The following is a 13,158-nucleotide window of genomic DNA, read 5'->3' as shown; positions in this document are numbered from 1 at the left end:
CGGTCGACATGATCATGATCATTGTTAGTTATAAAATAAATTGTAGCTTTATTTTATTCTATTTTGTATAAGTGGAACTTACCTGTTATACACGGAAGAGCAAGGTGGAAGAGGATGCAATTGTAGGCTATATTTAAGATTAAACTAGAAGCGATTTATTTTTAAATCATAAATATTCACATTTCAAATATTGTAAGTATTAATTATATTTATTACAGATCGCCAACAAAATTTACAATGTTACATGCAAATAAAATACCATTAAAAATAGGATGTGTTGGAATTTGTGTGATATATGTTAAATTTTGACAACCACAGCACGAGAAAGACAAAACAACAAAAAACAATCAGATCAATAAGTAGTAGTATGATGGTCTAAAAAAATAATAATAAGAAGTCTTTTTATGACAAGAAACCCTTTTTATTCTTAGACCGTTTATAAATAATTTGAATTATAAATGTAAGTCGCAGAAGTAAAGGCATTCGGAATTGTAATAAGTCTTATTTTATCTAGTTCTCTGACACAAATTCGACGTTGAGCATTTTGAATTTCGTGCCGGAAGCGGAAGACAACGATGAAAACCTTATTTGCCGAGCGGAGAACCCGCGTCTGGCCAACGCAGTCGTGGAGGACTATTGGAGGCTCAACGTACATTGTAAGTTATATTTTTACTTTCACACATAACCCTATTCTATGTAGTTTATTGCATTATTTTAGCACTATTATAATAATGAGCAAAGTGATCTTAAGGTTTTTATAAATTATTGGAATAAAACCAAAGTTCAATTAAGAGAACATTGCTTGCATTGCGCATGGCTAACATGCATACGCGGAATGCCACCCCAAGCCAATGCTTTCGAGAGATTCGCTGAAACGACCGGATGGCAACATCTCCAACCAGAGCGCAGGCCTGAGTAATTAAATGTAGAGACGCTTGTACTGTATCAAATACGACGCCTTGTAAGATATTTGCCTTACTTTACTTTTAGTTGGTATTTAAACCAATGTCAATAAACGTTTCCCGCTGTATCGTCCTGCAAGTTTCTTTTGTTAACCAACCCTGCCTATTGCGCTACAGTCTACTAAATATTAACCAGAGGTGCAGTATTTGTCGAATTTAAATTTTAAAAATTAAAAATGTTTTAGAATAACAATAACTACAATATTGAACCTTATCTTAGCACGCCGATTCGTTTTTAAGGACAATGTGACCAAATTAAACAAGGATGTGTAGTATTAATCGTATATTATTTACTTACAAGAAAATTTTCAATTACAAATTTTAAATCGTCATTTTAGTCCATAGACAACCGTTGCAAGACATATGCCCCCCCCCCCCCCTTAAAGATATTAATGGGGGAATATACTATAATCGCCACGATTGAACGCGTGTTGTTTATCACAGTGTGGTATTGTGTTACGTAGAGAACATTATTGCCAGTCTGGAAACTTGCTTGTAAGCAAGCAGTGGAAATCCCCTTTATATATTGAATAAAGTGTTTATTGTATATAATACTCTGTGCCGGGAATCAAACTCGCGATCGACGATCTATTAATATAGATGTACTGCCACTGTTTAATTCTAGTAATACATATGCAATAAAAATAGGTATGTTTAATATTAATAATACGATATGAATTCTGCTGTCTTTCGAGAACTACGAATTTAATTCTGAACGTATCAAGATTATTCTTGTCCGGGAAAGTTTCGACAAATATTTGACATATCATCGAACTGCTTGTATGTGTACAAACATTAAACATTTGTATTTCCTTATTAGTTACAATATGCAATGAATATATAAAATATCTCTTATTTGTTATAGTATTCAGAGAAACCGAATAGCACTTATAACTTTGGATATATGTAGCTTTCAATCAGTCATATTGGAGTTCTATAGTGAAGGCTTATGTTCAGCTGTGAACATACAATAGTTGTCCTATACTCCATAAAGGACTATAAATTGATGAAAAAATACTTTTATTCTCGTATAAGTCGTAAATATTATCTTGTTTTGATTTGATATTGTTTTACATAATATATATTTAATGAACATGTATGTATATTCTTTGTACATTTTCATTACAAGTTAAATATTTACATATATTTCAAAACAAACAGTACTAAAAGCATTGATTAATTAACTTAATACTTGGTATAGAAAACGTATACATACATACATACACACATATATATATATATATACATATACATACATATATATATATATATATATATATATATGTATATATATATATATATATATATATATGCGTGTGTGTGTATGTGAATGAACTAGTATCTTGAACAATTATATTTTGTACTGTGCCGTGATTATTTTATGTAAGTAAATCAGTGGCTGTTTAATCTTGACACTTGACAGCGCTGTTAATAATGGTGTTGTGATGGCATATCTATTGCGATCGCCGATCGGTAAAGAAGTGGATTTTCGTAATGAAAAAGTGAAAAAAATTTATGAGAATTAACTTTTACAAAGTAATCGACAATTTAAATGTCGTTTCTCTGTTTTCACAACAACTATCTTGTCAAAAGAAATTGTCTTATACATATAACATGTGAAATTTATAATATTTTGTAGGATGTGACTTTAAATGAACAAATGTTGTTGTGATTGATGTAAAGAGTCTGCCTACAAGAGTTGATACGCTACTTTACAATTTGTGCTAATGTACAATCTTATTACAGATGTGCCGATAGTGACGTTAAAGATGGGCTCCACGCTCAATCCGGGCCACATAAAGGAAGGCGAGGACGTTTACTTTGAATGCAACGTTAAAGCTAATCCCAAAGTCAGCCGGCTCACGTGGTACAAGGGGGTAATATAATCATTACATTTGCATATATTTCAACGTTCCTGAAGTTTCGTAGGTAATTCAAATTTTAAGCCGAGGTAGAAGCTTTCAGTGCCCTTTGGAGAGGCGTAGAGTTTTTACTAACTGAAACTCAATGAGTAGTATATCTTAGTAGTTTGAAGAAGCCCTGGAATATGATAATATATAATATACGAACGAACAGGTGTCTTGAATAATATAAATACCTTTCATAGACGAAACCTTTCTAGGCACTTTCCATATGTTTTGGGTACGAAAAAAAATGCCGTGCCTTTTATATTATCAATAAAAGAAATGCAAATAAGTAAGAAAAGGACCAATATTTAGCCATTTCCGCACATGCAGTGGTAGTCGTGCAATAAAATGCACCGCCCGCCAGCCCGTTGATAAATGCGTATGCGGCAAACAATGCGAATCACACAACCGCCACAGCCAAATTACTCAACACGTGTTTCACCCCTCCACGGGGCATCTTCAGGAGTTATGTTACACCGATTAGTGCCTTTAGTGCTCTTTTTCTTACTTAGGATGGACTTCCGCGAGGTAACGACTGATTCCATTAAAAATGCAAATAAGATACATCATATGCAATACTTTTTAATCTCTTCAGCTGATGGATGCCCACTGCAAGGCCTTAGTCTCTCCCAAAAGATTCCAAGGATGACCAGTTCTGTGCCGTCTACATTCAGCGGCTTCCTGCAACCTAAACTATGCCGTCGATCCTCCTAGTTTTGGAATTTGATATTCCTAAATATTATTTCTTTTCATTTACTCTGATGTTGATAAAGAATTTTTTTTAAATTAATTTTTGAACGAAACGGGAAACCACACAAAATTCATTGACTAGGTTTTTTTTCTTCAAATTTATTTTTCCGATTATTCTATCTTGATCTTATCATAAAATATATCCTTGAATATGGCCCATGGAAAAAATTGCTTTCTTGATGGAATCGAGCTTTGGAACACAAAAATGGTTTTGGGTATATGACAGTTTTAATTTTCCCAGTGAATACCAAACAGAGATTAAACTAACTAAATTATTTGCAGACGAAGGAAATACCACAAAACAGTAGTGCAGGAGTAATCTTCAGTGACCAAAGCCTGGTGCTGCAGGGTGTAAACCGTTCCTCTTCTGGGGAATACAGCTGCTTGGCATACAACAGCGAAGGCAGCGCTACCAGCAATACGGTCACTCTTCAAGTTAGATGTGAGTGTGTTCATTTTACACGAACAAGCTACACACGAACAAAACAGACGGCTGGGCAAAACTTTGGGACTTTAAGGCGAGTGGTGACGTCGGTACGGAACGTCAAATGCAGCGAAGGGCTTCCACCTTATCTTGTGGATGGAAACCCTTCGCTGCACCTTGTCAAGGTCGTCGGAGAGTGCTGCAGGTCTTACTGAAATTATTAGAATCTATGATGGTCTATGCCCAGCAGTGGACACATTACGTCTGAAATGATGATGAACCAAATATTATTATTGGTATACTATAAGCTATGATAATAATGCTAAATATTTTACTGTCTCGTAAATTAATAAAAAATGTCAAAATCGAAATATATGGTTAATTCTGGAAATACTGTATTATTATTGGGGCAGTAACGCTGCTAAGGGAGGTAGGCCCGAGATATGTCTTGGCACAGTACTGAGGAGCAGCTTTCCATAGAGACCTGGAAGCCCGTCCAAAAGTACCGAAGATGACTATAGACGGGGTTTTAGTGGGCAGGAATCCCACATAGCTCAGTCCTTGCCTTAGATGGTAGGGTATATTGAGTCAACCTTGAAGATTACCCCCCCCCCCAGAATATTAAAAAAGGCAGTAATTCTGACCGATAGTTGATAAAAATGTTACAAGAAAAAAAATTGTTTTAGACGCACCGATATGCAAGCAGTCGAATGTTGGCGAAGTGTACGGTGCATTGAAGCAAGAGACCATACAGCTACCTTGCACAGTGGACTCCAGTCCGCCTCCGACCAAGTTCATGTGGACCCTCAACAGCTCCGGAGGTCAGGCTGAACTGCAGGACAGGTAACTTTGACATTGAATATATTAATCGTCGTTGTTTCAGCCCATACACCCTAACTGCAAGGCATTAGCCTCCCTCAAAGATATCTATGGGGGACATACCCTAACTGCAAGGCATTAGCCTCCCTCAAAGATATCTATGGGGGACATATCCTAACTGCAAGGCATTAGCCTCCCTCAAAGATATCTATGGGGGACATACCCTAACTGCAAGGCATTAGCCTCCCTCAAAGATATCTATTGGGGACATACCCTAACAGCAACGCTTAGCAGATGGATTGATTATATATATATTTTTGGAACGAACTTTCATTATTGTCCAAGAGGCTTTTGCAGATTTCGCGGATTCAAAGTAGCATAGTTTTTTTAAGGTAGCAAAGCTGGAAGGCTCTTGGGGAGACTCTGCTGAGCCATCACTTATCTATTAGATTCAGGCGTTACCTTACGGAAGTCCATCCTAAGTAAGAACTAATAATATCTCTACTTCCGCTATGCAGCAGTAGTCATGCAATAAAGTGCACCGCCCGCCAGCCCGCTGATAAATGCGCATGCGGAAAACAATGCGAATTACACAACTACCATTATTAATTCGCTCTTTGGGTGCACTTCATTGCATGATTACTGCGTTATAGCGGAAGTAGCTACATATTAGTCCCTTTCTTAGCCATCACATACTATTACACCAAATTGTTAGACCTTCAAGCTCTATCTTCACTTCAGCGGACTCTCCGTGAAATATATATAAAAGCTTTAAATAAATGAACGTATAGATCACTTCCTGTCAATTAATCTATGGTACACCCTGTATAAAAAAGTTTTTAATAAATTATGTATTGATATAATTGTAAGAAAAAGCGTTTTAAATATTCGGATAACAACATATGAAATCATTATTTACTATGTGTCTGCAGACTTTAGGAACTGTGGAAAGTAATTGGCCTGTAGCATTACTATATAAAAGATAAGTTTAAGTAACATATTTCAGAACAATCACTATACAGTATGATTTGAAATGGGTGTAAATGCTGCAAAGCCTTTTGCTGACAAATGAAACATTCTGACACTCATCCCTGTAGAGCTTAAACACCAGTAAACAATTTTTCTGCCTAAAAAATTATAATTTGTTTATAGTCCGAAAATCTTTAGCCCATTTTACACGTAATCCTATTGGAATTAAAATGAAAAGGGATAATAGTAATGAAGCGTTTTAATAAAATGAGAAAGGGATTTGCGAGTTCCAGGAAAATTGTTGTAAACAAAAAGACTGAATTTTTTTTGTTAATTAATTCAACGGAATTGTCGTTGAAAACATCATTAAATTAAAGCAATGTGAACATTTTTCTCGGAAAAGCTATATATAATATCGTCTATTTGTATATTTTGTGTTAATATTTGTAAAATGAACACTATTCCATCCAACAAAAGGCTTTAAATGTGTTTGCACTATCTTAAAAATGAAAAAAAAAATCGAATTTATTGAGCAACTAAATACAGTGAATAACTACATTACGCAGTAGATTAGTTCTGCGTTGTAGGAAAACATGCTATACAAGCATTCGCATATAACCTGCCATAAGATCCTGTCACCTAGCATATTGTGCAGACATACGCGAATAAATCACTATAGATTTCACAGTAAAGAATTATAACGTAAGAAATTCACGCGTTGTACACTTATATGTATATATTCCTTCGTGAAAGCGAAAAAAATGAAAACCAGAATAAGTTAGAAGGTGTGTGTTATATATATATCGAGACTATTTACAATTTTCACATAAACACAATAGCAGTGAGTATTTATGATATAAAAAGTTGTTTTTGAAATTTGAACCCAAAAGAATAATTTAATTGTAAAATGTTTGTTGGCGTATTGGCCAGTATTACTGAGCTTTCTTACGTGAAAAGATACTTATGATACTATATTTAAAACTCTACAAAATACTTAAATAAGGTCACGTGAATTATGATATTGGTTTTGTCAGCTTTTGAAAGCGTTTTAAGCCATGTCCACCACTTACCTTGAAAAGCCTTGTTGTTTTTTTAACTGTAAGGTCCATACTAATCTCAAACAGGCTGGTGTCCTAAAAATCTATATAGGACAGAGTTAATCTAGCTTGTGGATCTTTGGCCAATGGTAACTGGTTCTCTTGTCGAAGAGTATCTACCCATAGAACTTCTGGACCTCTCTCATCACCTCGGAATTACAAAATACAATCCTGCCCTTATCGATCTTCAGCTACGTCAGCACGCTCTGTCCAGTAGACCGATCTCTTCTTCCGATTGTTCTTCTATTGTTCCTCTTCTTCATCAGCGTGAGAGTCAGTTCAAAGATTTTTTTGGTTCTTTCGGTACGGAGCACTTTAAAAACTTCGAGCCAACCGTATGACAAGTTTTCAGTATACTGTCTGCATCCAGCTAGTAAATAAAAAAAAAACGATTCTTTAAAAAGGATTTATTTTTTCCAAGTAGAGAATAAATATAATTCACAGACAGAATTCTATGTAATCATTATTCCTGGATAAATATTATTTGTATACACTTTATAAAATTGGAAATTTTATTGATAAATATCCGTTGAGAGGTACAACTGATATTTCAAAAATATTGAAAAGTCTTTTTACAAATTACCAATTTACCAATTGCTTTATGCATTGGAAAATTAATATTATATTTTTATACACTTTACAAACAGACTGTTCTGGTAGACTTTGTATTGTAACAATTAACCAATAAAAAATACGTATAGAAACAAACGGTGTAATATAACTCCTGAAGATGCCCCGTGGAGGGGTAAAACACGTGTTGAGTGATTTGGCGGTGGCGGTTGTGTGATTCGCATACGCATTTATCAGCGGGCTGGCGGGCGGTGCACTTTGTTGCACGACTACCACTGCATGTGCGGAAGTGGCTGAATATTGGTCCTTTTCTTACTTAGGATGGACTTCCACAAGGTAACTCCTGATGCCATTAAATAGTATAGAAACACTAAATGTTGGTGGAAGGAATTTCAATCGTGTACGGATGTCATGAATTCGTGCAACTTGTTGTCCGATGGGAGAAAGGAGATGGTGGAATTATTTAGTACAATTCCAACGCCAAAACTTCCAAAATTCATTCTATAATATTAATATAGTTCTAAATGTGAAAACTTTAAATGAATCAATGTGTAGTCTATGAAAAAAATCTTGAAAGCTTTGACACATTCTGTATACAGAGTTATAACTTGTGTAGTCACTCTGAAATATGTTACGTTAATTATTTATTTCTCTTGAAATTCAGAAGGAAAATACTTCAGGCCGTACAAAATCTAGAGGGATAGATATTAAATAAAATAATAAAATGTAATCCTAAATGCCTAAATTTTAAAACGCACCTTTTCTTACTACATTATCATTATGTTATTTTTTATTATAAAAGCTTTTGTTATACAGGGTGTAGAATAAAATAATTGACAGCAAATTAGCTGCAGATCCACCCCGTAATAGTTTTTACAACTTTGACCAATCACCCTGTATATTTTAGTCATTAATCTGCTTATTTATGTGCTTTTATTTAAAAATATATTATCTATTTCATTCACTGAAGACTTTAATAATAGTAAGTTTTTACTTTGATTGTTATGTTTCATAGTTGCCGATATTTTTTGATCGACGTCAAATATTAGGCAGAGGATAAATTCTTGGATAAAGTCTTGGTACGATAAAAAAGAGTTGTTTTTAATTACACACGCATTTTAAATTTATAATTACCATTAAAACCTTTTTCGTGCTTTAATAAGTTTTATGAAAAAAAAAATTAATCTAATTGGTCGAATCGTTCTCGAGTTTTTTGCTTAGCAACAAGTTTTATGATCCACTTTTATTAATATTTGGACGAAGATGGGCGTTGTCATCTGAGACTCATATAGTTATACTTACTACTACAGTTTGCAACGATCGACTTAACCTACGTTTATTTATTTGGGAGGTGATACGGAATGAAATCTCCCATTTGTTCTGACTCCAATGTTTAAATATATACAATGCTTTAATAATACATTCACAAGCATACGTAGTCCTAGCAGAGGAAAAGTCTGTGTCAATGTCTGTGAATAACATATATATGAAAAGTGCCAGAATGACCACATGGGAGTTAGGTGTTTCGTAAAGGCCATTATGTCGCCACATATATTTTAATGTAACTAAAACTATATGTGTATATATGTATATAGGTATATATAAATCATCATGTCATAGCATCCGGTCATCGTTTCTATCTTTTGGAAGGCTTATGGCTTGCAGTGGTCATCTTTCCGATGACATGATGAAGATAATGAACGCAAATATGTATTAAGTGATATATATATACATATATGTATATATGTGTGTTAATGTATATCTTATTTTAAGCAGTAACAGCCAAGCGGTAGAGGACTGGGATTTGCGATAGTAGGTCGCGGGTTCGATTCCCGGACCTTTATTTATAAGCGATGTTCTTAATATTATACATTTTCCAAGATTGTCCTTCATTGCCAACATGATGCATGCCTGCGATGTAGTTCAGAAGCTAGTATACAAGGTAGTTTATGCTTGTTTGTAGTCTCTACACGTCGGCAAACTACACGTCGATGCTCCACTATACTCCAGTAAGCAGTGTGGACTACGGAACCATATCTTGCATAGCTCTTAACGCGGCAGGGAGACAACAATCTCCGTGCATCTACAGGATCGTAGCCGCAGGTAAAACAAATCAACTACGAAATAAGGTTCGACTTGAAATTAAATTTAAATTTGGATTTTTGTCTAGATCGACCGTCGGCTCTACAGAATTGCTCCATAGTTAATCAAAGCTCAGACAGCCTTAGCGTCGAATGTACAGAAGGCTTCGACGGAGGTCTGCCCCAGATCTTCTTTATGGAAGTGCTAGAATTACCTTCGTTAATGGTGAGTACATTTTAAAATCATTATTGTGGTAACTTTCTCGTCCTACTTATTGAACATTAAATATCTGACGTCGCTCCTTCGCGCTGCTTGAAAACACTACCCGCATTAGAAATATTGAACTGTGCGATATTACTTTGGATCTATGTAACCTAAACATTATACAAGTAAACATCAAGTATCTTGGTTTCATTACACCTATAGCGGACAGTCCCACTACGTCGGACTGTCCTGTCCGCGGCAGCAACATGCGCGCCCTAGCGCATTGACGTAAGCCAGTAGCCCTGATCCTCAGTCGCTCGTCTCATTCTGGGTTCGGCTGCACATCAGCGCATACGCAAGCACGCCGTAATAAATTCTCGCTCCGACGCGCCTACCTTTGTATAGTGGTTGTGTGAACAATAAATTAGGGTTTTCTCAATTGCATCCGTTTATTTCATTACACCACAACACACACATATTATCATTATTTCAATAGTATGACGTCAGTTGCTTGGTCGTAGGTCTCCCTGATAAATTTCCAACTAGACTGGTCGAAAGCGTCCTTCGTCAAGCGATTTCCGGCAATTCAACAAAGTTTTGATGGTTTTTGGTATGGTCCTAGTTTTTGGGGTCCTCTCGCTTTCCCTGCTTCGTGTGGGGCAGGGAAGTTACATTTCGGGCAAACGAGATTTTAAAATTTAATTATTTTCATTTACATACCCTAACTTCATAATTATTTAAGGCTTCCTTTTGTCCTTCACATGTTCTGTCTTTCCTCATCTTCAAATCTTTTCCATACATCCCTTTATCTCATCTTCATTCCATGATCACAATTATACGTGATATACACTGTATTTTTATAATAGTTTTACAACTAGAGAATAAACAATTCGATTTTTAAAAATTTCTATTCTTTTGCCTGTATTGCTTTTTATGCGATTTTTCTCAACAGTTTTGTTTATTTCCTGTGAGTCTTACCGACCCTTAGTATCTGGAATTGAGTTTAATTCCTATTTATTGTGATCTGCACCACTTTTTTACAATACTCAAGAAGTAAAGAGCGCAGATTGTCATCGCCCATTAGGTGGGCGATGCGTGCTATCTCTATCTCGACATCTTGACCCTGAAATCTGAAGAGATAGGTGGACTCTAAGCAGAACAACCGGCAATTATGTGCCCCACGGTTTGGTCCACCTCTGGGTCACAGATGTTCTAGGGACTCTCCTTGAGCTTAAAGCAATACAGGTGCTAACAAAGTACCTCGTGCTTCTCGAACATTTTGACTCCCGAACAAGGTTTCCCGTCCTCACTGTGAATGACGATTATTAACCTTTTGATTCTGCATATCGTAATATTATTTACGTTACATCTAGGAAGTCTTTCGTTATATAGCATATAGCTAGCATCACTATAAAAGTTTTTCCCCGTCCCTATGTTCTGAATTAACTGTTTAGTTCAGTTGTATTTTTCCTCACAAGAGGACGTTGGTTTATTTTCTCAGTCTGCCAATTACTCGGGGGCCGGCTTTGTGCCGCTGGACGTATTTTCTGACCGTAATTGGATCTCAAGTTCCGTTCGTCCTAACATCTGTTATCTAGATAAATATAGATAACACTTTATATTTTTACACTACTTGTGTATAATCTTACGAAAAACTCGAAGTTGGTGGAGTCCTAAGCTTTACAGCGGGCGTCTGTCATCTGTGCTGAATGAATTTATAAATGAAATTAGCTTGACACTAAACCATATCCTCTCTAATAAGCATCGATCAGTTTCGACATATTTCCCGTAAATATTGCAAATATATTATACAAAAAGCGAGTGAGTAGTAACAAGAAAAAAAAGTTAAGATAAAAATGTTAAGTTAAAGATTGAAAGGTGAAGAATGTGAGCAGACGAATGATAAAGAGTGATAGAATATGTGATGGGTGGCAGTAGATCGAGTGATAGATCGTGCGAAAAAAATACGTCTTCTTTATTACAGTCTCAGGTTGTCGACTGCTGGGAATAGGGTTTCTGCTAATATTTCCAATAAGACCAGTTCAAATCGGCCTATATTCAGTATTGCCTATATCATATGTCTACTTTGTGAGTTGACATATTACACTGCGCTTGATGGTCTGTAGTCTTCATCCTAGAACCTTGAATCTCTAGCAGACATATGTTCTGCGTAATACGTGGCCTGAACTATGTCTCTTTAACATGATAATTTTAAATCCCATAAGTTACGTCAATTCAAAATTAAAATATTTTTAATTCAAATAGGCACAGCCGTTATTGAATCTTCAATCAATATAAAAAGTCGACATTGTTGTCCCCATGGGAAGCTGCCACCGGCTCGGAAGGTAGTTGCTCTTTACAAATACAGTTTTATATAGAGTGCGCGACAACAATTAGCTTCCTGAGTAAGCACCAATGTTTAATTCCACGCATTAACATTAGTATAGTACTCTTGGACAGAATAATATATTTATATTTAGAATAATATATTTTTTAATCTCTCCGTGTACGTATACATTGAGCCATAAATGATGTTTATTTTTTTAATCTACTGTCTCTATATTCCTAATAGGATCTCATAAAGAAATTCTGTGCGTTTCCTGTATGGCTTGTCGAGTGGGACAAACTTTACAAAAAAGGTGACAATTCAATATTGAGAGATATGACGCAAAGAGGAATAAATAAATAACAAATTCGTAACAATATACTTTCTCTAATTGTTAACAGAGATATAAAATAGAAAATATACTCACTGTCATGTATAGGTTCAGTAATAAACCATATGTTAATTTGGGTTATCATGTATACGGTTATCTAATAAGCAATTCGCCAATTTGAAGCCGATAATCTGCGTTATGACGCGGTAGATGCCTTTGATTACAATTCGGCGAAGTCGTTAAAACGGATTTGAGATGTATGAACAAATTTTCTACGACGCCTGCTCGTATTTTATCAGATTTAATTTGAATTTATATATTAAATATAAAAAAGGTGATATTATTATTAAGTCGCTTTGGATTGTGCAAAAAACTGTTTATAATAATTATATACTATATTTCTTGAACAAAATACACAAAAGATACAAATTCAAAATAGAAATTAAGTAAAAATGAAACAGAATGAACTGAAGTTATGGCAAAACAGATAGAAATGTGTTTAATTATAATTACTTCACCGAATATAGTAGACAAAGAACTTGATCAATAATAGTACACTATTTTTTCAAAAATATACAGAAAGTCTATATCTGTTAGTTGTTTCGAAAGGAACAGTGTTGTGTGTGCATATGTGTCTGCATGTCAGTGCGTGTATGTGTGTGTGTGCGTGCGTGTGTGTATGTTTGTGCGCGCGTGTGCGTGTGCGTGTGTGTGTGT

General features: G+C 35.3%; 1 protein-coding gene across 1 annotated transcript in view; it reads left to right on the top strand.

Moving 5' to 3' along the window:
- LOC137920071 (nephrin-like) overlaps positions 1 to 13,158 on the top strand; it is a 34,855-nt gene that overhangs the window by 15,099 nt on the left and 6,598 nt on the right. Inside the window, exons 6-11 of the mRNA XM_068763303.1 lie at positions 515 to 656; positions 2,709 to 2,839; positions 3,902 to 4,061; positions 4,730 to 4,886; positions 9,462 to 9,601; positions 9,669 to 9,805. Coding sequence (XP_068619404.1) covers positions 515 to 656; positions 2,709 to 2,839; positions 3,902 to 4,061; positions 4,730 to 4,886; positions 9,462 to 9,601; positions 9,669 to 9,805 — 867 coding nt within the window. The remainder of the gene's footprint in view (positions 1 to 514; positions 657 to 2,708; positions 2,840 to 3,901; positions 4,062 to 4,729; positions 4,887 to 9,461; positions 9,602 to 9,668; positions 9,806 to 13,158) is intronic.

This window comes from Battus philenor, unplaced genomic scaffold (genome assembly GCF_028537555.1).
Source record: "Battus philenor isolate CCGP_79_NKW_IND1 unplaced genomic scaffold, ilBatPhil1.0.hap1 SCAF_17, whole genome shotgun sequence".
NCBI lineage: Eukaryota > Metazoa > Arthropoda > Insecta > Lepidoptera > Papilionidae > Battus > Battus philenor.
This window is presented reverse-complemented; position numbering and strand designations above follow the sequence as displayed.